This window comes from Neovison vison, chromosome 1, assembly GCF_020171115.1.
Source record: "Neovison vison isolate M4711 chromosome 1, ASM_NN_V1, whole genome shotgun sequence".
NCBI classification, from domain to species: Eukaryota; Metazoa; Chordata; class Mammalia; order Carnivora; family Mustelidae; genus Neogale; species Neogale vison.
The window spans coordinates 100769202-100794922 of NC_058091.1; the positions used below are offsets into that span (position 1 = coordinate 100769202).

Sequence of the window (25721 nt, forward strand, 5' to 3'; positions counted from 1 at the left end):
TCAGAACCCGGTGACTGTGTGTGCTGTGTGTTCATGTATTCCTGGGCCTGTAGAAAATCAGACCCTGTGGAAGACTATAATTGGTACTGTTGGGCTATCTTGTTGTAAGTTTTATTATAAAGCCAGCTGAGAATTTTTTTTTTAAAGTTTGGATGCCAAAATTTGATATCAAATTGTACTTGGCAGCTTGACAATTATAGTAAAATTTTTAATGTAATAATATCTTTAATGTTTTAATTGCCATCTTAAATTTTTGGCAATCAGATTCAAAGTCAAACACAATCTTGGTAGCTAAAAATTCAAGGAAAAAAGAGATACATAATTTTCAACTGTTGTGGACCATGGACCATAGGACCTCATCCTAACTGGATTACCTGCAAAGAAGACCCTGTTTCCAAATGAGATCACATTCACGGGTACTGAGGGCTTGTACTTGAACATATCTTGTTAGAAGACATTATTTAAACCATAAGAGCATTTAGGAGTAGAATAGAAACAGCCTAAGACAGAGGCTGGAAACGGTACCTCAGAGATACCAGCAGCTGTGATTCTTTTTGTGTTTCTTTCAGAATCTTGACCTTGGGTCATATACTTGTACATTTAAGGAAGTTGTAATTTCTCTTTGGAGCATTTTTTTCTGTTGACCTGTTCTTTCAGGAGTCTTTTCAATGAAGCTTCTCAGATCAGAAACCATAAACAAGTATGTCATTTGCATATTTTATTTTATAATGAAACTGCCAAAATGTTTTCCAGAGTAGCCTATGAGTTGAAATCTAATGTTTAATACCTTTGGAATTTATACTTCCACAAATGACACCAAAGATTCAATATCAAATAAATTTGTAATGCTTTTGAGGCATGGATTTGAATCCCGTATTTTATAAGCCTATTTTCTTGGAATGAGTCACTTTACAGGCAGATGAGACCAGTGGTCGGTTTAGCTTTTATATCATAGTGAAATTTTATTTTGCTCTACTCATTAACTCTGTTATGTATGCTTATATACTTTTTAGGAGTTTTTAATGGTTATTAATAAAATAATGAACCTTTACATGTTTAAAGGCATACCCAATTAATTTTGTCCTCAAATTAAGCCCTTCCAATGTTCAGGGATTGAACTCCTGAGAGTGCTATATTAAATCTGTAACTAAATACAGGTGCTGTTTTATTGCAATACCCATTTATGCAAGTGCCATTACCTCACTGGTCTCCCTTAAAATTTGTTTGTAAATGGTTCTTTCCCATTTATCCCTTGTAAACAGCTCTTGTGATAAATGTGTATTTCTAGACAGTTGTTAGAGGGTGTAGCTTCTCTAGCAGGACAGCGTCAAGCTTGTTTATTTTTTGTCTTAGCTCTTTTACATAATATCTCAACTTCCATGCTCATAGCTGTTGCATTTTTTTCCATGACGTGATTTTCTGCTTGTATCTCGCATTGCCATTTGATGAGTCCTGTGGTGTTTTACTTTTTTTCATCTTCAGTTTTTTTGTTTTTTTTTTCCCTTCATAATTAACTGTGTGTCTTTGTCTTCATGGCTTTATTTTACGTTCATGGACCTTTTTGATGTCTCTGGTTTTGCAGTTTATGCATAGCTCAAGTGATTTTTTTTTTTTAATAGTTGCAATGTACATATTTACCTAGATAAAGCTTGGGAATCAATACAGGCTTTGTTTGTTTGTTTGTTTGTTTGTTTGTTTTTTAAATTTAAACCTTCTTTTTTTTTTTTAAGATTTTATTTATTTAACAGACAGAGATCACAAGCAGGCAGAGAGGCAGGCAGAGAGAAAGTGGAGGAAGCAGGCTCCCCGCTGAGCAGAGAGCCTGATGTGGGGCTTGATCCCAGGACCCTGGGATCATGACCTGAGTCAAAGGCAGAGGCTTAACCCACTGAGCCACCCAGGCACCCCATCAGTACAGTTTTTTAAAGCACTTCATGCATTTTAACTTCTACATAGATAATAGGTATTTAGCTTCACATGTTACAGGAGTTCAAAAGTTACATTTTAAAACTTAGGAAATAACTGCTAAGAAAATTAAAGATTTTTGTAAACAACCAATAATTATCTACTGTCTTAAGCAATTACAAATATTAGATGTGATTTTCATGGGCTCACTGGGTGCTGTCCCTACATGAACCGGAATTATTAAATGAACACCCCACCTCAGTAAACCTTAGGGAACTGTACTATAATCCAATAGATTGATTCTATCAAGTAAATAAAAACCTCATTTCTTTGTTAAAAATGAGTCTAGTGTAGGTACAAAAAAGAACTTTAATGTACATTAAAAAGGTCATTAATTAGTAGTATGATACCATGCATATTAAGTGAACAACTTGATGAAGACTTTTCAACCATGGCCCCATAGACATTTTGGGTCAGGTATTTTCTTAATGCAGGTGGCTGTCCTGTGTATGGAAGTAGGTTTAACAACATCCCTGGCTTCTACCCAGTATATGCCAGTAACATAAACATGTGTTGTTTTGTTTTCTTATATCAATTTAGTTGTTAGGCTCTCTATACTTTCGGACTTTGTTGGTAAAAATTTTGAGCCTAGGGATGGGGACAGGATTGTCTCCACTAGAAGAGCTAAGTGGATCCTTTTATCTTCTGTGTTTGTTAGCTCTGCCTTAGTATGTGTGCTGAACCTTTTCTGCTCTCCCCACCTTTTCAACAAAACTTGTGGCCCTGTTTCCCATTTCCTGACAACGTCTCTGTATGATTAGTGACTGGTTACATCTTTTGAGCTGAGGAGTTAATACTGGATAATGGCTTTGTGGGTTACCCTCTCAAATCAGGTTTGAGTTTCGATAGCCCTGAGTCTGAAAAAGCTGGGTTAAGTGGAAAATTTTAAATTAGGGCAGGGCCCTTGACAAAGATGTTTTTGGTCAAATTAGTCTTTTAGTGCTTGTAGCACATCATGGAGCTGAATTTTGTTTGAATCTATACAACGGAGAACATGACTTCAAAAGATTGGAAAGTACCTTATTTGATCAAGATAAAGTCTGGTGTGGCATCTACAGTGAAGGATTGAATGAATGACAGTTGGTGGGCATTGTGAGGGTTGGGGTATGAGCTTGGTTAGGTAGATTTGAATTCCTAAGAGAAATCCCTGAATTATCTTGGCTATGATAAATTTCTTTATCACCTAAATGCTGTCAAACCGTCAAATCTCAGGAGTTCTTACTTTGAATCAGCTCTTGAATATTCTTGTCACTACTTGACTGGGTGTTTGAACACTGAAAGATTTAGCTACTTGTCTCCCCTCCATTCCCCTGATACTGCCAGACTAATTGTTTTCAACACTGGTTTTGTTGAATCACAAAAGTCTCCTGTGTCCCTCCACACCTGGCTCCATTGTGTCTCTTCAAATTTGTCCCCTGTTTGTTCCTAGTGAAAGGAGCCTGCTTTCCAGCAGTTTTGTTTTTGTTTTTGTTTTTAACTAATTCATGAATGTATCAAGTTCATACCTGTTCTGTGCTTTGCTATGTTTTTCACTCTTGTGTGGGGTTAAAACATCCTTCTTGCTGCCAGATCCCATTCTTACTTATCACCCTAGGTTCAGCTGAAGCCTATGTCCTGCACAGGGATATACATAAATAGTTTATTCTGTATTGATTTCTACTTGCTTTAATCTGAAAGCTTTGACTATAGACAGTACTCATTTTGGCCCTTAGCAATATATGGCTTTGTTCAAAGTGGTAACAGTTTTGTGTGTATGTTTCGGCTCTTCAGCTAATTAATATATTTCTGGAAGGCAAGTATTTCATGCTTTCTATATTCCATTAGTATGTGAGTATATGCGTAACAGGTACCTAGTAAAAACTTACATTCATGGATGGCCAGGTACTGATTGTATTCTATTTTAAAATATTGTAAAACCCAAATTAAGAAAATGTATAGAAACTGATAGGACCATGTGTAGTCCCAGATTAAAATGAAGAAAGGTGACCTTTCTGGATGTCAGAGAAAGGAAGGTGTTTTTTCTTAAGTGAGAAACTGTAAGTAGAGGTACCTTGGAAAAGGAAAACCAACTAGTGGCTTCTAAAAGGAAATCTGTTTAGTTTATTTGTAATATGTATGTGAATTATGGTGCAATTAATGACACTTTGGATGTGAAGTGTATGTCATACTGAGTTACTGTCGGTTGTGGAAATGAATAAATGCAAAACTGTTGGTTGATGTGGATCACAAAAAAATATCATTACAGAATTCTAACTGATCTTCATGTCCTTCTTTTCAGATAGCCAGATACCTCTCATCATTGCACCAATGGACATTTGAAAGTGCTGTTATCAGACACTTGGAATCATGGAAACCTCATCGATGCTGTCCTCATTGAATGATGAGTGTAAATCAGACAATTACATTGAGCCTCACTACAAGGAATGGTATCGAGTAGCCATTGATGCACTCATTGAACATGGGTTAGAAGCATACCAAGAATTTCTTGCCAAGGAAAGAGTATCAGACTTTCTAGCTGAGGAAGAAATTAATTATATTCTGAAAAATGTCCAGAAAGTTGCACAAACCACGGCTCATGGTACTGATAACTCCTACGATGATACCTCCTCTTCAGGGACTTACTGGCCCATTGAGTCTGATGTGGAAGCTCCAAATCTTGACTTGGGCTGGCCGTATGTGATGCCAGGACTCTTAGGAGGCACCCATATAGACCTCCTCTTTCATCCACCGAGAGCACAATTACTTACAATTAAGGAAACTATTCGGAAGATGATCAAAGAAGCAAGAAAGGTAATATTTTCATTTCTAAATGAAAATTTTAAGTGAATTTTTTTTTCATCAAAGTAGAGTTGACACACAATGTGACACTAGTTTCATTGTGTATAACGTAGTGATTCAACAAGTCTGCCTTATCTGGTGCTCGTTCACCACAAGTGTACTAACTGTCTACTACCTCCATACAACACTATTATGATACCATTGACTATATTCCCTATGTTGTACTTTTCATCCCTGTAACTTATTCATTCCACTCTAAACGAAAAATATGAACTATGTGGAAAATGCACCAGAGTAATAGAGCAGGTATGATAAAAGAATCTCTGTATGTGTGGACCATGCCTATTATTCTCAGAAAATACACATGAGTACATAGGAGGGTTGTACTTCCCATATCTTGTGTATATTTAACAGAGTGGTTAGGTCCCTGCTACAGGAGATTTCTGTCTTTTAATGTACCTTCTTCTGCTTATGGAGGCGAGGTATATGAACTGGCAACAAGCTGATGTGATACATTCATTGAGTTAAAAGCACTCACGTTTTCCTTAGTCTCTGAAAGGAAATATGTTATTGGGAAATCTGGTGAAATTTTTTTATACTCAAAAGGACTGAACCTTGATTCTTGCTCTGGACATAGTTTACACTATTAAATAAACCATAGATTTATTTATTTATTTCCTCAGTTGTGTGGAAACGGTATAAAATCAGGCATGACAATGTAAAATTCTGAGGTAAGGTCCTAAAGTACTTAGTATTTTAGGCCTCTGTGCTCTTTATTAAATATTTATATTGCCTTATAAATCTCAGAAATTCTTTTTTAGGACTTGAATAAAACTGTAGAAATTTTTTTTGATCAATCAAGTAAAAGTTATTGAGTGTTTGCTAGGTAATCAGTACCATGGTAGACAATTTTGAGATGACAACAAAATTACCTAAGCTGTTTATTGAACCTGACCTAGAGCTTTAAAAAGAATGGTTAAGTAGTTATGATTTTTCACTATAAAGTGTCTGTTTCTTTCTTTTTTTTTTTTCTTTTTTTAAAGGTTTTATTTATTTGACAGCGAAACAGTGAGAGAGGGAACACAAGCAGGGGGAGTTGGGTTGTGGGGGGAAGCAGGCTTCCCGCTGAGCAGGGAGCAGAGCCCAAAGCAGGGCTTAGTCCCAGGTCCCTGGGATCATGACCTGAGCAAACACTTCCCAACTGAGCCACCCAGGCATCCCTAAGGTATCTGTTTCTTACAGATGCCGTGCAATATAGAAATGTAGATCCAGAAGAGACCTGAGAATCCACACATACATGACATTGCTTTGTTTCATGTCACTAAGACCCAGAAGTGCTCCGAAAGCTTGCTTTTTATGAAGTACAGAAGTATAAGACTCTTGAAATTCTCAGTGACATTATCATTTGCAAAATAGGCAACTAAAAGCCTCCCAATCATGTTAGGGAAACACAGTGTTCTGAGGCTAATGTCAAATGTGGACTTTGCAAAAGTAAGGTGACTTTTTCCCCCCATGCCTTTTGAACTCAAATAACCTGGCTTTTAGCCATAAACCTAGCAGTTACATGAAAGAAAGTACTAATCTAGTCTATTTGTTAAAAATTACCTATAAAATCAGGTACATGGTAGGGGTCCAAACTTACTGAATGAATTAAACTGTTAGTTGAATATTCTGAATTGAACCATGAGTATTTTTATCTTATTTTTTTTTTAATTTTATTTATTTATTTATTTAATTTTATTTATTTACTTAACAGAGAGAGAGGGAGAGAGAGAGCACAAGCAGGGGGAGCAGCAGAGGGAGAGAGAAACAGCAGGGAGCCCAATGTGGGACTCAATCCCAAGACTCTGGGATCATGACTTGAGCTGAAGGCAGACACTTAACCATTTAAGCCACCCAGGCGCCCTGAGTATTTTTAACACTACCATCCTATGCTCTGTGGACACGTTATATAATTGTATTTTTGTAAAACAATAGAACAAAAGCCAAGAATATATATGAATTCTTGTAAAGGTAGAATAACAGATATCAAGTACTATAACATTTGCTAATTTCTGTTTCAAGAGACAGTATGTTTTTGGACTATAATAAAAACTGAACATTTGAAACATCACTGAAGACTAAGATTATTATTATGGTAAACTTAGTTATGAATTCATGAGCCTATATCCCAGCTAGTTTTCTTTGGAGCATTGTTATTTCTGTGGTAGAAAATGAAATTCAGGAGATATCCTAAGTTTGCGGGCTAGCACTCACTGGAAACTGAACATCAGTCATGACCGTTTGATGTGGCGGCTTCTTTCTAATGTGGCGGCTATTTACTTAGTGAGCCTCTAAAAAGTAATATCCTCTGCCTGGTCATTGTCTGCTGGGAGCTCCCACTTGCATTGGCAAGATGAGAAACGTGAAGTCCATACTGTAAAACAGTGATCTAATGTTCTGTTTCTCTTCCACAAAATCGAAGCAGCATGAAATTAGAGGGAGAATTTTACCTTTATTGGATTTTATGTGTATATATTCCAAGAAAGAATTATTTGAACCTTGTACATTTGAATATAAATCATACTACATAACATAGTGTTTTGTTTTCCAAAAGTGTTGGAGAACATCCTGATTTCTGCCAAGATGCATTAAATATTAAGGTCAAGTTGTCTATATATGTATGTAAGGTATTTCTCCAGTCTTTTGGAAATATCTTTGTGTGTCACTATGTCTATTTAATTATTTTTGAAGGATCCAATACTCCAGAAAAGGAAAAGTTATTGAACTAATTTTTACAAAATGTTACACTCTTTAGCCCATAACTGGACAAAATCTTGTAAAAAAAATTTAAAATAAGAAGAGCAAATATTATTTTGAAGTAAAATTTCATCAGAACACATTGCTTTGTAGATTAACTGTGGTTTTCATGACTGTTATTTACTTAGCAGATAAGTCAGATTCTTATAATCTTTGGAATCAAAGGAAGCTTATTATCAGGGTCAGCTTTCTGTTTTCAAATTATTTTCAGAAGGCAAATTCTCTTTATTGGATAACTCTCAGTGAATTGTCATGGCATTATGAAGAAGATGGTATTTTTTCCATAAAGTGTTTGAGTAATATATATTTTAATGAATAGAATAAATTTTCTTGCCTTTAGATTTCTTAGGGAGATTCTTTAATCAACATTTTGAAACTATTGAGATATGAAGCCAAACAAGTAGGGCAAGGAACTGGCAAAGCAGAACCCAAGGAAAGTAATCTCAGAGAATAATTTAAGTGCATTTTCACTGTCCTGTTTGCAATTGACAGAAAGTACTTATATAAAAAAAAAAAAACCAAACCAACCAACCAAAAAAAACCTTAAAAATAAACAAATAAATCATGGAAAAATCTTAAAATAATGAAAAGAATCAAAAAAGCACTTCTCTTAAAGGTCCAAGCATTGGAAGTCTGACTACCAAATTAACCTTCTAGTCCCTTGAAAAAGGAAATAAAAATGAAAGTATGTCATATCTATCTTTATTGGAAATACTTTGTTTTTAAATTTCACTGATTTATATACTCTTGTTTCTATTTCAAGTGAGGCAATCTCTAAATCACTCTATTTTACAAGCAAAATATAATCTTTATAGTATTTCAAAGATCCATAGATTTTCTTTTAATTTACTCATTTTATTTTTGCCAGTTGTCACTCAGAAATTTTATAAAGGTGGGCACCTGGGTGGTTCAGTCAGTTAAGGGTCTGCCTTCAGCTCAGGGTCCCTGAGTCCTGGGATTGAGTCCCACATTGGGCTCCTTACTCAGTGGGGAGTCTGCTTCTCTCTCTCCCTCTGCTGCTCTTTCTCTCTCTGTCAAATTAAAAAAAAAAAAAAAATCTTGAATAAAAGTTGTATAGAGGTTTTTTGTTTTATGTTCTTGCTTTTTCCTTTTGTATGTTTTTTCTTTGTATGTCTGCTTACTTTGTCATTAGAGAACTTTCCTTTGGGAAAATCCAATTAGGAATAACTTTTTTCCATACCAGAAAATAGCTCAGAATCCTGTTGAGGAATAACTTCTTACTTGTGCCCTAAATATGCCATATTTTTATTGACTGGCTCTTTTTTCTAACTCCTTCCTATTTTTCTCTATGTGGTTGCCATAATTATATTCAGGTCAACTTTATATCATCTGATAGCATCTAGCAAGACTTTTCCCAGGTAATTACTTGTCTCTCAAGAGGTGTTCCCAAGATGATACATACGTGTATTCCTAATCACTGTGAACACCTCTTATGAAAGTATCCTCTCTAATTACTTTAAAAAGTAATCTTTCATTAAAGTAATTTTTCTTTTAGTCTCTCTGCTGATATCCCAAAAATTACGATTTCTGATAGTCTTCAATATGGGAATGCTTAATCAGAATGCTCTTTTCATCTGGTTCCTTATTGTAGGCTAGCTCTCTTCTGTGAGGTATGAATCTTACTCTTGTGAAACAGGGACTCAAGAAGACACAGAAGCATGAGTCTAGTGAGAATTAGGGCAGAGTAGTTCCTGAGGTGTTCAGTACTGTCTCTCCTGAGTCACTGCTGTTGGGTGTGGCTGTTATGGCCTGGGGAGCTATTAGTAATACAGAGAAACATTAACCAACAATTGGCCCATGGCCACAAATGGGAAGGTGAACAGTCCTTGGGGCTTTTCCTGGGATTTGCCTGGCACTGTAAAGGGAGTGCTAGACTAGAATCTCTGTTACCAGGGGTCTACCACTAACTAGTCAGAGACTGAACAGGTCATAGTACCTCCCCAGGTATCTTCATTTATGTAGTGAAAGATATGAAGCAAAGCCTTTTGGTGTTTTTTAAAATCTAGTGTTTCTGTCCAGATCTCTAACAGTGCTTACCAATTCAAGATTATTTCAATATGGTATACTCCTTGCTGAATTAGTCCATTATATGAATATTTTTTTGTGTCCTACTGTGTCACTTCCATCTGCATGATTTTGTGGTCATATCCTGCCCACTAAGTGATAGTAATCTATTTATCAGGGCTTTTATTAGGCTAGGATCATCACGGCCCTGATGCTCCCAATTTTTATTAAGAATTTCCTCTCTGCCCTCCATCACAGCTCTCACTGTGAATCTTTTCAATCTTTGAACTTGAGTCAAAATTTGGTTTTTTGGGTTTTTTTGTTTTGTTTTGTTTTTCTAGGAAGTGTGTGTGTAGTCAGATTTAATGACATTTTTTATCCTGTGACATTTGTGTGTATGATTGGGAGAGGGCGAGATCTTGTTAAAAGTGCACAGGCTGGGCGCCTGGGTGGCTCAGTGGGTTGGGCCGCTGCCTTCGGCTCAGGTCATGATCTCAGGGTCCTGGGATCGAGTCCCGCATTGGGCTCTCTGCTCGGCAGGGAGCCTGCTTCCCCCCCGCCCTCTGCCTGCCTCTCTGCCTACTTGTGATCTCTCTCTGTCAAATAAATAAATAAAATCTTAAAAAAAAAAAAAAAAGTGCATAGGCTTTGCTGTGCGAACTGTTGCTGTGTCTGTTTGGGAGTCTGCTCTCTGCACTGAGCTTCTGTGCCATACAGGGAGAGAACACTTTCCACATTCTCCCCAGTTCATTTACCTGCTCCCTTCCTATACTATTAGCAGTAAGTCTGATGATACAGTGTACAGTTTTTAACACAATTGCTTAAGGGAGGGGAGAGGAGAGAAGACACCATGTAGGGACTCTGACCATATTGCAAGATCAAGTTTTGGGCTTCCTTTGTTGACTTGAAAACTTACATGGACAAAATACTGTAGCTTCTTTGCTCTTTCTCTTTCTTTTTAGATTACCAAATTTCAAATGATGCTTTTTTTTTTTTTTTTTTTTTTTTTAGGAGACTTCAGGGTATGAAGGCTCTGAATTTTGGGGTCAGTCAGAGCTGGGTTAATCCAGCTCAAACAGCTGTTTGTATTGGCTATTATACTACAACCTCTCTGAGCTGTTTTTTTCCCACCTGTAAAATGGAGTTGCTAATACTCCATAGGCTCCCTGTGAGGTAGTTGACATGTCAAACATGACACATAACACACATTCATCCATTCGTTCATTCATTCATTCATTTTAGGGATTTTATTTACTTATTTGTCAGAGCACAAGGAGGGGGAGCAGCAGGCAGAGGGAGAAGCAGGCTCCCCCACTGAGCCAGAGGCCAGATGTGAGACTCCATCCCAGGACCCTGGGATTGTGACCAGAAGGGAAGACAGACATTTAACAGACTGAGCCACCCAGGTGCCCAAACTCAGATTCGTTTAGGGCCAAGCTAGAAAAATAACCACAGAGGAGAAGAAGGCATATGGTATTCCTTTCCAGCAGGGTTGAAAAGAACATGGGCAGAGGGACGATAACTTGACTTTGTAGGCATTCTTGTTTAAAATGGGGCACCTGGGTGGCTCAGTGGGTTAAGCCGCTGCCTTTGGCTCAGGTCCTGGGATCGAGTCCCGCATCGGGCTCTCTGCTTGGCAGGGAGCCTGCTTCCCTTCCTCTCTCTCTGCCTGCCTCTCTGCTTACTTGTGATCTCTCTCTGTCAAATAAACACATAAAATCTTTAAAAAAATTTTTTTTGAGATAAGGTTAAGACCTCAAGTGCACATTGAGGCCTCTTATCAAAAGTTCACTTTCATGAGAATAAGAGGATATAACTGTCTTTTACTTATCTGTCCCTCTAATGAGATGTAAAATGTAATGGCGGTTTGCTGTGGGAGCCTTTTTGAGATGATGAGGGCTGTAACACCAGACTGACATTTTGTATTTAAAGGATTCTGCCTGCCCTTCTATAGTTGCCACAGATTCATCCTGTGGTGTGTACTTTTATATTAATTCTTCTTTTTTTTTTTTTAAAGATTTTATTTATTTGACAGAGATGACAAGCAGGCAGAGAGGCAGGCCGAGAGAGAGGGGGGAACAGGCTCCCTGCTGAGCAGAGAGCCCTATGTGGGACTCGATCCCAGGACCCTGGGATCATGACCTAAGCTGAAAGCAGAGGCTTTAACCCTCCGAGCCACCCAGGTGCCCCTATATTAATTATTCTTTTTTTAAACTAGTCACTCTTGAAATTATCTTGAAAAAAAATTGTTGGCTTTTATTATCAGGACTAAAAGTGGGATCTAGTTTTGAGTAATGGATTTCTGTTATGTAATCTAGTAACAGTATCTGGTAATATATACTGAGCATCTATGTGTCAGGTACTGTGCTAAGCACTTTACCTGCATTACCTTAAAGTGACCTTCACAACTACACTGTCAATTACATATTTTTATCATCCATATATTACTGATGGATAATCTGCTTTTTTGTGATAGGTATGACTCCAAAATGACCATAATTGGAAAGCAGTGATGACATCCTATTCCTAAATGGAGGTATTAGAAGATACGGTAGAGAGCCTCCAGGATTAACACTAGATGGTGGAGATGTAGAAGCACTGGTTTCTAAGTGAACCAAATGCAAAGCCATTATGGGCTTGCTATTAGAAGTCACAGTAATGTGGGACTTTTGGGTGGCTCAGCTGGTTAAGCATCTGCCTTCAGCTCAGGTCATGATCCCAGGGTCCTGGGATCGAGTCCTGCATTGGGTTCATTGCACAACAGGGAGCCTACTTCTCCCTCTGCCTATTCTGCCTGCAGCTTTCCATGCTTCTGCTCTCTCTCTCTCTCTGACAAATAAATAAAAAATCTTAAAAAAAAAAAAAAAAAAAGAAGAAGTCACAGTAATGTGCCAGCTACTGACAGAAGGTTATGATGAAGTTGATGAGATGTAGGATTTGGATGCAGACTCCATCAGGAGGCACTAAAAAGAAATGAGTTCTCTTGAGTTTAAATGCAGGGGAAATTTGAAGAAGTAAGAGAAGGGACAGTCACGTAATGATGTTGTCCTTTGGCCTCTTCAGGCTTCAGCTGTGAGTGGGATCAGTCAGTCTTTGCCCAACCTTATAGGTAAAAAAAAATGACAGTGTGTTCATTCATTCAAGCAAATATTTAATGCCTACTATATGTCAAGTACTGTTCTAAATTCTATGGATACAGAAGAGGATAAAGTATATAAGAAACCTTGCCTATGAATGGAGCTTATGTACAAATGAGGTAGATAATAAGCATAATAAACGCTTATGGAGAATAAGAAAAACTGAGCACAAATATGGTTGGGTCAGGAGGACTAAGAGTGGTAATGGGGTTAGTCTGCATTTTAAATAGCATGCTCAGAGGGTTTCTCATCAAGAAAGCAACAGTTGAAGAAAGAGGAAATGAGCCATACATATCTCTGCAGCAGAGCTGGCTAGACATAGGGTAGGCTATAGGGCAGGGACAAGGCTTTCTGTTTGTAAAGGATGCCATTAAGGATGCCAGTTGGTGGACTCAGGAAAATGGGGACATGAGTAGGTGGGTTCAGAGAAGTAACCCGGAGGCCCGCATGAACTGTTATGCTCTATGTAAAATTGGGAGCCACTGGAGAATTTTGAGCAGCAAAAGAAAGATACAATCAATTTCAAATATGCTATATCAAAGGGTTCATCTGGCTTCAATATTGAAAATGACTGTTGGGCTCAAGAATAAGCACATCAGAGGCTCTGAAAATAATTCAAGTGTGAGATGATGATGTGTTACAGGGTCAGGATGGCAGCAGTGATGGTTAGTTTTTGGATATATTTTGAAGACAGTAAATGTAGGTGTGAAATAAGTTACAGAATATCAGATTACTCCAGAATTTTTGGCCTGAGCAATTAGAATGATGGCATTGTCATTTGAAGGTGGTGTCAGTCATCAGAGATTTGGAATCAGGAAGCACAGAGACCAGGTTACGGAGGCCTGGAAGTTCCTGTTTTCACCACTTCACCAGGATGGCTGATCAGTAACCTAGCCACCAACACCTACAGACAGGCCTGAAAAGCTATTTGGGAATCACTTCTGAATCCAAACACAGAGAGACTGGATTTAGAGATCAGTCCTGATCCTGAGGACCGGGTAGGTGAGGGATGAAAAGTAACTTACATAAGATTCAGATACGAAGTAATGGGCAGATAACAGAGTGAGAGATAAGAAGACTGGCTGGCTGGTTGCGGACACAGGACCTGATAAAGCAGGAGCTTTCATAACCTGCTGAGACATGGAGGCTCCCAAAGGCAATTATTTTGCAACTCTCGTATGCTGGGTCAGGTGAGTGAAAGACAGAATAAGATATTGGAAAGTTGTCACTTGGGAGGTCACTTTTTTCACAGGTCATTTGGGTGGATAAATTTGGCATTTTCAGATAGTAGGGAATGTGGTGTGGTTTTGAAAAAAAGGCATGGGTTGGTTGGAGGGGTAGATTGGGATCAAATTGTAGAGATCTTTCAAAACAAGTTCAGTGGTTGTGGCCAGTAGGAAGTCATGAGACAGGGAAAAACACAGGACAGAGATAAGGAAATAAATCTAGATGTTTTCTTCCTTGTAAGAGAAGTGGTTGGGTCAGGAAGTATATGCACGTAAGTGTGTGTATACATTGTAACACCTTCTGTAGATCTCGGAGATTGAATGCTGATATGTAATATACTTGAGATCATACTTGAAATTATGTATAAAAATCTGCCTCCCACTTTTTTCACTTAGGATTTTTCCCATAATAAAATAATTGATTTCCTGTACTGATAAGCAGTGGCATCACCAAGCAGGAACAGTGAGAGCTGCCTGGCCTGGATGCAGGTAATAAGGAAGTTCATTATCTCTAGGGAATTTAAAAATAGCAAGAAGATTCACTAAAAGGCAGTCTGCTTTTTTAGTACACCATATGCTGGCAGTTGTAAATAATGTCAGTGATGATATGCTGTTCCTCACCGGGGCAGATCCCTGCTCCCCCCACCCATCCTTACCCCTCCTGTCATTCCTTGGTTCAGCAGCGCTGATATGATGAAGAGTCTCATGGTAATATTCCTTTAGATAGGTACAAAGCTTCATAACTCTTTTTGTATAATCATCAGACACTCCATAATTAGTTCACTCGCAAAGCTTTAAAAGCAGAAAAACAGTAGTCAGTACACATTTTTTTCCCCACAAGCTAACATTTTCCTTTGGGCTGTATTTTCTTATTAATAATCACCTTTCAATTTCCCCCTTAAGAATTCAAACAGATATTATAAACAAGTAAATAAATGTGAAAAGCAAAAACATTGCCATTTGGCTAAATATCAATCCAATAGGTGCTACTGGATCCATAATCATGAACAAAAATCAGTATCTGTTTCATAGTAGTCATATTGAAGCCTGCTGAAATCCTGGAGCAGAGACTGGAAAAAAAAATTAAAAAAATAAAGAGTCATGAACCATGTAGTCTTTTTACAAATGGGCAGTTGGAAATTGAGAAAATCCAAAAGTCTGAAGTCACCCAACTGATTAGTAGCTATTAGGGCAGATAGTATTCAGGCTTCTCAATTTCCATTACCAGACTTTTTTTTTTTTTTTTTAAAGATTTTATTTATTTATTTATTTATTAGAGAGCATGTGCACATGAGGCGGGGAGCAGAGGGAGAGGGTCAGATAGACTTAGCACTGAAAAGGAGCCTAATGTGGAGCTCTATCCCAGGACCCTGAGATCATGACCTGAACCAAAATCAAGAGTCAGACACTCAATCGACAGAGCCATCCAGGCAACCCTCCATTAATCAGGCTTTATGTTATGTTACTTTTCTACTGGGAAGGAGAACTAAATTTCTCAACAACATTAATAATATCTAATGTTCATTGTTGTGTGCCAGGCAGTGTTTTAGGCTCTTTATTTGTATTAACATATTCATAACCACTCTAGAAGATAGATGGCTCTATTGCCTCCTCTCAGAGGTGAGAACAAAGAGATCAAAGAACTTATACTAGGGTTTAGAAGTAGGAAATGGCAGCCCCAGCAGGGAGTCCAAACAGCACACATAACCATCAGTATTACCTCTGATAGACCATTCCATGCTGGTACCATGTAGACCAGCTGAGTTTTCACCAGGCTTTTGGGCAGGTCCTGTCACACTCGATTCCTGCTTGTCTACCAGATAAAGTGCCACTCAGTAAGCATGACGTATATGAGGCTCTTGATGCATCCTTACCTTTGTGCTTTATCTTCTTTCCTCCTCCCATCAATCACCTTAAACTCCAGTTTTATCGAATTGCCATTTTCTGGGAGTGTCATGGTAGCTTATTCCTTCTTAATTTTGTAATGGTTATTCTCCCACTTGCAGCTTCTTTTCCTGTATTGTCTCCTGTTCAGTTTTTAAAAATCCATGTTAATGATGAGTCATCTCCTAGGATATTGCCACCTTTGTACTTGTCCTTTGATTTTAATTCTAATTCTAATTTGAGGCATGGTATACATCATTGTTTCTTTATTTAAAACATCCATATAACTTTCATGTTCATTTTTGTAATTTTCATAGGTTTCTCTCTACTTAATTTTTGGATATTTTCTATATAGTTATCTTTAAGTCACTAATCCTTCATCTGAGTACTATTTACTATTAAACTCAACCATTGAGTTCTTAATTTTGGTATTGATATTTTTCAATCATGTAATTCTTGACTGCCTAAATAACAGTTACTTTAAAGTCTGTTTATGAAAATACCAATATTTGGATTACCTATAGGTCTGTTTCTGTTTTTTGTTTTTTCTCTTGGTGTTTGCTCATTTGGTTCAGTCTTTGCATTTACTTGGGATTTTTTTATTGAATACTGGATTATTTAGTATAAAAAATTATAGAGGTGATCTCCATTAGATAGGATTAGTTTTCTTTGATTTGACAGCCAAAGTAAGATTAGATACCCTTACTCCAGATAGGGATTGGGATATAATGAGGCTGAGATTTAGTCTTTCAGAATAGTGATTTATCTCCAGTTTTCCCTTACCCTTAGGGTAACACTTCTGGGATCTCCTTTAAACACTGAAGTTGTTTACAGGGGCCTCTTCTCTTAGAAGAACCTGAAATGCAGTGTGATTCTCAAAATCATTCTTTTTTTTTTTTTTAATTCATTTATTTGACAGAGATCACATAGCAGGCAGAGAGGCAGGCAGAGAGGAGGAAGCAGGCTCCCTGCTGAGTAGAAAGCCTGATGCAGGGCTCCATCCTGGACCCTGGGAACATGACCTGAGGCCGAAGGCAAGGCTTTAACCCACTGAGCCACACAGGCGCCCCCTCTCAAAATCATTCTTAAGCATTTTCCCCTCTTACCAACTTCCTTCTGTTTGGTTTCTTATCCTTTTACTCAGGCAGAAATTTTGGATTTTGCAAGAGTCTCAAGGACATTACCACAAGGAATCTTGAGATCACTTTGTGATTCCCTTTGCTCTGTGATTACGGGTTATCAAGTTCTTTTCCCTTGGTGGTACTGGCCTCCAGTTTTGTTTGTTTTCTCTATTCCCCTGAGATTGCTAAAAGGTTTTCACCATAACTTACTGTTTAGTATCAGTGCCTTGCTCTGGATTGGCAAGCATGTAAAAGTTCTAGGTGAAAAAGTGGCAAGAAAAATTTGTCTTACCTTGTTATTTCTCTTCTACCTATGATCTTGGCTCCATAAACACTGGCTGCGTTTTTTTGTTTTTTTTTTTGTTTGTTTGTTTGCTTGTTTTTCTGAACCTTGTTACTTCCCGTAGGAGAGTTGGTCTAATAAAATTATCATTGTCTTGTATTAGAGAAGTCCCTTTTATTTTATTTTGAATGCATTAATATGATTAAGTATCACAAAATCTGTAGGTGAATTTAAGAAAAAAAAAACACACACATATCATATATGTTAAGTAGTTTAAAATAAAAACCAGTGATAGTGTTCATTTCAGCAGCACATATACTAAAATAGGAACGATACAGAGAAGATTAGCATGACCCTTATGCAAGAATGACATGTAAATTCATGAGGAATTCCATAATTTTGCTGGATGGGGGATGGGCCTTAAGGAGGACATTTGTTGTGATGAGCACTTGGTATTGTATGTAAGTGATGAATCACTGATTTCTACTCCTGAAACCAATATTGCACTGTATATTAGCTAATTAAAATTTAAATAAAAATTTAGAAAAATGATAACTATCACTATTTAAATGTTTAGGAAAAAATTATTTGAAATTTTATGTCTAGTATAAAAATAAGTGTATTTCTTCTCATTCAGTGAATCAGTTAATGGCTAGTTTTATTTTATTCTTATTTGAGTATTTCCAACATGTTTATGAATGGAAACCATCCTGTATCTTATTTTAACTTCTCATGCCTTTGTTAACATTTCTCTGTATAATGCATATTGTGAAACACATTATTTTAACCATTATTCCAATGAAATTGTGTCTGCATAAGTTACAAATGATAAATTCTTATGTTTAGAATATTAGTCAAATAGTATACATGTGAGAATATATTTAGGTATAGATATGCTACCTATGTAAGGATGAACATTCATATATATATATGAGGGTATAGTATAGACATTTAGTTCTATATGTTTAAAATACTAGAGAGAGAACTGCAAGTCCTTGAAAAATGCAATTTAAACTGGGAAATTTAATAGAACTTAAGTGCTCTCAAGTTTAGGGTCTTAAAAAATTAACTCTTTGTGTCAAAAATATATACAGCCATATTTGATTTAATAATAGTTTATTTATAAACTTTATTTATATAACTTTTGTATTTTTGTACTTTTGTATTTTTTTTTTTTAAGATTTTATTTATTTATTTGACAGAGCTCACAAGTAGGCCAAGAGGCAGGCAGAGAGAGAGAGAGAGAGCTCTCTGAGCAGAGAGCCTGATGCGGTGCTCAATCCCAGGACCCTGGGATCATGACCCCAGCTGAAGGCAGAGGCTTTAACCCACTGAGCCACCCAGGCACCCCGTAAATTTTGTATTTTAACACTTTCAGGTAAACTTATTTACAGGGGCCATATGTATATATGCCATATATATGCCATAATCTATTCAAAACATGAAGATGAAAACAACCCTGAATGAAACCAAGAGCAAGAATTTTGTAGCATTATGTTCTTCACAGTTGTGTTCTATAAAACGCAAGTTTGGGAAAGTGTAATATTAATTTCTTTTCAAGTGTCTGTATACCTTATCTTTTTCAAAAACATTTGCCACATTCAAACATTAAATGTATCCATTGAGCCAAATACAACTAACCTTTTTCTCTTTGTAAGTTACATTCCAAATAGTGTATTTCAGTTAACAGTCCAATGTGAAAAAACCATGCGGCTCATTCCTAAAATCAAAGATTGCTCTGTCAGCTGCCATTTTATGTTTTGTTATGTTTAGAACAATTCTGATTCAATCAACATAGCTTTTAGGATTTATTTACATAGTTTCACAGTAGCAAAATCCCTAGAGCTCAAAGCCACAGATTTCCCAGAGCTTAGTTTCACATAAATATGTGTATCCTCACTGTTTTATTTTTAAGGGAAATATCAAAGAAATTGAGAGGCCAACAGTTATGTTAAAATAATACTTAAGGAAATGTGATCCAAAGAATGCACTTATTTGTTAATTCTCCCCTCAACACCAGAAATAAAAAAGTCCATTTTCTGTTTTTCCTGGTAACTGCTGAAGAAACTGGTGCAGATTGCTATAACCTATGTAACAATATATTCAACTCATGTGGTCATATTAACTGAGAAGAAACAGTGATAAGAACATTTTTTTTTTTGAATTACACACTTAACATGGGGCTTAGCATTTAAAACTGGACTGAACATTTTTGTTCTCAAATGCCAAGGGCTGCTTTTATAAAATCCCCAAAGCTTCCTTTCCAACTGGGGACTGTCCAAGCAAATACCTTGAAGTTTTCAGCTTTTCCACCTCAAATGCTACCCTCTCTTCTAATCAGTTTTCTTCAGAGGAAAAAACATCTGTGAGCTTGACCCACACCCCTGCGATTCTATTACTTTGATTTTTGTTTTTGTTTTTTACTGTAGTTAACACATGATGTTAAATTAGTTTCAGGTGTATAGCCCAGTGATTCAAGGATTATATATGTCATGCCATGTTCACCACAACAAGTGTGGCTACCACCTGTCATAATACAGATTACAACATCACTGTCTTTTATTTCCATGACCCTTATTCATTCCATAACTGGAAACCTGTATCTCCTACTCTCCTTCACCCAATTTGCAACCCCTACACCAACTACCAGTTTGTTCTCTGTATTTATAGGTCTGATTCTGCTTTGTGTTTGTATATTCATTCGTCTTATTTTTTAGATTCCACATATAGGTAACATCATATGGTATTTATCCTTCTCTGATTTATTTTACTTTGCACAATATCCTGTAGATCCATCCACGTTGTCACAAATGGCAACATCTCATCCTTCTTTATGGCTGAATGATATTTTGTTATATATATATACACACACACACACACACACCATATCTTCTTTATCCATTTATCTAATTGACAGACATTTGAGCTGATTCAATATCTTGGCAATTGTAAATAATGGAACAACAAATATGGAGATGCATTTATCTTTTCAAATTAGCATTTTCACTTTCTTTGGGTAAATACCCAGTAGTGGAATGATTGGGTCATATGGTAGTTCTATTTTTAATTTTTTGAAGAACCTCCTTACTGTTTTCCACAGTGGTTATACTAATTTTCATCCCTACCAAGAGCGTAGAAAGGTTTCTTTTTCTCCACATCCTTGCCAACACTTGCTATTTCTTGTCTTTTTGATTCTAGCCATTCTGACAGACGTGAAGTGATCTCATTGTGGTTTTGATTTGCATTTCCGTGATGATGAGTGATGTTGAGCATCTCCTTGGATAGTATTTATATGCAAAGACATATAAAAGGAATCTTAAAGAGGACTTTATAATGGACATTTATATGTGTGATGGATATTAACTGTTGTTTCTTAATGTATCCTGAAAGTGAATGTTTAAAAGATTTTTCTCCTTGGGTCTGTTCTCTCTGTGCATTCTATTCCTTAGTGCTGCTTTCCACTCCACACCTTCAGCTACCAGTGCTATGCATGACTGTGGGGTGGCCTGTCTTCTGAACATTGGCTTTGGATTCTAGCTGACTGTCCGGCAGCGTCTTTACTTGTTTGGCCTGCGATACATTTAATGCAGTGTGTCCCAAGTAACAGCTACAAGTTTATGAACTTCACAGTACTTCCCCTCCTGTCATCTCTCTGTGAAAGGCATCACCACTTTCTTAGCTACTGAGGCCATCATACTTTGGAATCACATATGATTCATCTCTCTCTCATCTTACACCTCCAGTTCTGTGTGGACTGGACTTAGTGACTCTCTTCTAATGAAAACAACATAGCTGAAGTGATGATGTGACCAGGTTACAAAAGATATGATGCCTATTCCTTGCTCCCTTTCAACTACTTTCTGTGGGGAAGCCAGCTTCTGTGACTTGAGGTCACTCAGCAGTTTACAGAGAAGCCCGTGGGCTGAGGAAATAAGACCTCTTACCAACAGACATGAAAGTGAAGCATCTTGAAGCAGATAGGCCCTCCCAGCCAATTCCAGATGACTGCAACCTTGACTCTGAGTCAGAACCACTCAGTTAAGCTGCTCTCGAATTTTTTACCCACATAAACTGTGAGATAATAAACATATGCTACTTTAAGCTGCAAAATTTGGGGAGTGATTTGCTATGCAATGATAGATCACCAACACAGGAGGCCTGATCTCTGCGAGTGAGATGAGATTCCTCCTTAGAATTTTCTTCATTTATACCACTGACCTGTTCCTGGACCCTGTCTATTTGTATTGTAGTTACTCATCAATAAATTTGATACTTTGGTGAACTCAGGCAAATTTATACAAGTCTGAACTGTTTAATAACTATGTAAATACATCAGAACTTAAAATATGAACCAATTCAATTCAGTATCAAGTCAGTAACAATATATCAATTCAGTAACCACACTTTATGTCTTAGGAGATTCTAGAAGTGATCATTTACCATCACCTCATGGTTCTTAGAAGACATTCTCAGCATCTTACGTTTCATATTTCCAATTATGTTATATGTCAACATCCATGAACCAATTAAAATATTGTAATTCTACTAAATCAGGTTGCAAGTTGCAGCCAATTTCTAAATTAAATCTACGGTTGAAGACTGGAACAAAGTGACATAGATGGGAAGTGATTCTTTTTTATAAAAACCTAAAGTTTAGCACCAAGGATTCTCCTTTGGTAACATTTATATGCAAAGAAATATAAAAAGGAATCTTAAAGAGTATCTTATAATAGCCATTTATATGTGTGAGACCTCAGTATTTATGACTGTAGCCATCCTACTTCTCCATTTTGGGAGTGATTTGACAATCTAATCACTTTAAGTGTTACAAGTGCTAAAAGATAATTGGTTTTTTTGTCATCTTATTTTAACCTGAATCAGTATGTTTTATGGTGGTCAGAGAACAGTCCTCTTTAATTATGCCACCAAGGAAACTCTTCTTTTCCATTTGGACATTTATATTTGTAGAGGGTTAGTTTAAGGGTGAGAGAGAAGAGTTCTTTCTAGGCTCATATTTAACAGTGTGTGATTTGCTCTTTAATCATGTTAATTCTGCAGTATATGCAGTCGGTGGCCTTTGATGATGGTGGTTTCCACTGCGCTAAGTGGCTCTCCCAGGTGTTCCATATCTAAATTCAGGAAGCAATGGATCTACCCAGAATGTATAACTCTCAAGGCCTAGAAGCATTTTTTTCTTTAATTTCCTGATAAATAGTGGTCAGTTGGTATAAGTAGTCTTTTGGATTCTGATGAATGTCTTGATTTTAAGATGATAGTCTCATAGGTAAATTAGGGGACTATAACCTACTTTCTATAACTTAACATATGTGTTTGATGTCTGCCAATAAAAAACACATATGCCAAAAAATGGACAGATATAATCTGTTTTATGCAGGTGTCTAATATTTGAGAAAACATACTTGAAGAGATTTTAATTAAGAATATGTGTCATCGTAGGGAACCTAAAAAACAACTCTACAGGGGTTTGTCCTCAACCATCTGGTGTTTGAATTAACATTTTTATTTTTGACTGGAATAGAATGCAAAGCTCTTCCTTAAGGTTTCAGTAGATGACATGCTAGAAATGTACAGGCCCCTGGAATTTAGGCTTCTAGTGGAGAATGGCTTTCTTTGGTGAGAAAAGTATTAGAAATGAGCAAGGACAAATCTGACATTATACCTTTCAGAGAGAAATTTCAGAATATACAAGTGTACATGGCAGCTTGGGGTGGTGGTTTTGAGTGTGGACTCTGGATCCAGACTGGCTTTGAATCCCGGCTCTACCAACTTAGTTTTCTATTATGTGCTAGGTATGGTGCCCTGTGCCTAAAAGAGTATTTCGTTTGATCCTTGAAAACACTGTAGGTATGTTTTATTTTTCCATTTTTTCAGATAAATTGAGATTTCAAGAAAGTGATTTGACCAAGATTATCAGCTGATGTACATGGTAGCTGGAGGACTGGAACTCGTGTCTGACTTCCTGCCAAGGGTTTACAAATACTTCATTGTTGTAGACTTTGTAACTCAGAAGAGATGTGGGAAAATAGTAACAACAATAATTTCCAAATACTGGAGGGAGGGGTGAAAATGAGCATGACCAAGAACTATTGAAACAATAATCTTTCCTGAGCTGGGAGAGAACAAGTTTTGGTTTGACTGGAGCAAGCATATTCTTGGGAAGGTGAAAGGGAGGGTAAAAGGCCCCCTCTTCAGTCCTTATAATTTTAGCCTTGCATTAAGTTCTATTGTATGTCTTTTTATTTCCTTGAGATTTCCTTTATGATATGTGGGTACCTTTTCTGTTCTCAGGTAGATGTGAAAGTTTGTGGTTCTTTTACTTTGACAAGCTGACAAGCAGGATGTGTTCAAATGTGGTTGTTTCATCAGAGAATGTTAATACACACTCACATAACCAAGGTGATGCCTGTTCTTTTTTTTTTTTTTTTTTTAAGATTTTATTATTTATTTGACAAGGAGAGACAGCGAGAGAAGGAGAACACAAGCAGGGGAAGTGGGAGAGGGAGAAGCAGGTTCCCCACTGCGTGGGGAGCCATATGCGGGGCTCGATCCCAGGACCCTGGGATCATGACTTGAGCCAAAGGCAGATGCTTAATGGCTGAGCCACCCAGGCACCCCGAGGTGATGCTTGTTCTACCATTGAGCATGTGAAGTTCACATTCATAGTTCTAACTTTGTATGGGTTGTATGTATTATGTATAATGGTTGTTTCTGTTGAGAGACACTTAAACGAAATTAAGGAAAATGGGTTTCAAAGCCAGTAACCAATAACATGGCATAGTGTTTTTTGTTTGTTTGTTTGTTTTGTTTTTGTTTTTGTTTTTTTTTTAAAGATTTTATTTATTTATTTGTCAGAGAGAGAGGGAGAGAGAGCGAGCACAGGCAGACAGAGAGACAGGCAGAGGCAGAGGGAGAAGCAGGCTCCCTGCCGAGCAAGGAGCCCGATGTGGGACTCGATCCCAGGACGCTGGGATCATGACCCGAGCCGAAGGCAGCCGCCCAACCAACTGAGCCACCCTAAATCATTGGTTAAAATACTTTATCAACTGCTTAAAACAAAAGTATATGCCTAACGTGTTACCTTTCAAGATTCGGTTGCCGGTTTATAGCATCTATCTAGAATGATTGAAAGAACCAAGAAATTTTTGAATCAGCCCTAAAACAGCCAATATAGACATGACCAGAAACTATAGCTTTTTGGGGAGGCATGCTGTCTGGTCCTCCTCCAGAGCCTATTTACCTTTATTTTACACACAATTAAAATAAACTCCCTAATCTTTCCCAACCCAGATCAGATTACAACTATTACATTAAAATACAGGGAACCATACTGACAAGAGGAAAGATCAGTTTGATACCTTGATAACAAGAGAAAAACCGGGAAGCCGACAAAAGAATACTCTGAGCTTTAGCAGTTACAACTTAGAATGTAGTGATTGGCACTGTCGGCAACCTTCTAAATTGCCATTGTCAGTAAATACGCATTTTCACTATTTTTTTTTAATCCTGTACCATTGCTGAATTCATTTATTAGCACGAATAGTATTTTTGATTGCTTTAAGATTATACATATATATCATCATGTATATTTATTGACATTAAAAATATTTATACTATGTTATGATAGGTAAACAATGAATCCCTTCACATGGATTCTGTGAGTTCCCTATAACGCATCCAAAAGACAGAAGATTAAAAAATATAAAAAAGAGGGAAGGAAAGTATGAAGGAAGGGAGGGAGGGGTGGAGGCAAGCAGGCAGACAGGCAGGCAGTCCTGAGACTTCTACCCAGTTGTTTTTGGCTCAAGAACATTTATTATCTCCCTGTGAAAAGAGAGCCTAGTGATCCAAACTAAATTGTTTTTTTTCTGCAATATTCTTATGATTATGTTACATTTAACTGTTTATTAAATCAAAAGCATTTTATACATTGAAAAAATTAAATAATTTTCCATTATCTTAGAAACCTTTTAATAATTCCAGATTTAAATTATATTCGGTATACTATGCTTGAAAAGTCAAGGAAGATTGTTCTTTACGTAAGAATGTTTTCCATTTAAAATCGATTGGACAAAAACAACAAATATTTTGGTACTTAAAGTCACATTCAACTATCAGGAAAACTCACTGTGTATGTTAGCCAGAACAAGAACAAGGACCTTCTTTAATAAAAAAATCAAGCATATTTGTTAAAAATTAAGCATAATTGAATATTGCAGTCAAGCCTAGATTCTTAGAGGTCAGTTGGAAAAGAATGGGAATGAAAAATAACATAAAAATAGACTTGACACATCTTGACTGTTAGTATTTAGTTAAAAGTTGTATCTGTATTTTCTTCACGAGGTCTTCTCTGTTGTTATTAATATCTCATTTAATTTTTTATTCAACACTGCATCATTCCTTCCCATGTCCTCTCCCTGAGACCCTTTGGACAACTTACTACCTTCTAACAGGGCGGGGACAGCTTTACCTGCTAATTCTGCTG

General features: G+C 37.0%; 1 protein-coding gene and 1 non-coding gene across 4 annotated transcripts in view; both read left to right on the plus strand.

Moving 5' to 3' along the window:
* The window catches only part of FAM83B (family with sequence similarity 83 member B), an 81505-nt gene that overhangs the window by 13337 nt on the left and 42447 nt on the right, over nucleotides 1–25721 (plus strand). For 2 of the 3 annotated variants that reach the window (XM_044253067.1, XM_044253056.1), the window contains exon 2: nucleotides 4244–4755. In XM_044253067.1, the coding sequence (XP_044109002.1) occupies nucleotides 4312–4755 (444 nt within the window). In that variant the 5' untranslated portion in view covers nucleotides 4244–4311. Of the gene's footprint in view, nucleotides 1–4243; nucleotides 4756–12415; nucleotides 13895–14326; nucleotides 14420–25721 lie in introns of those variants that run through there. The other variant, XM_044253076.1, reaches the window with a different exon arrangement.
* On the plus strand, nucleotides 17513–17619 carry LOC122897642. Its single transcript, XR_006382579.1, has one exon. It is a non-coding gene; the product is annotated as a U6 spliceosomal RNA (small nuclear RNA).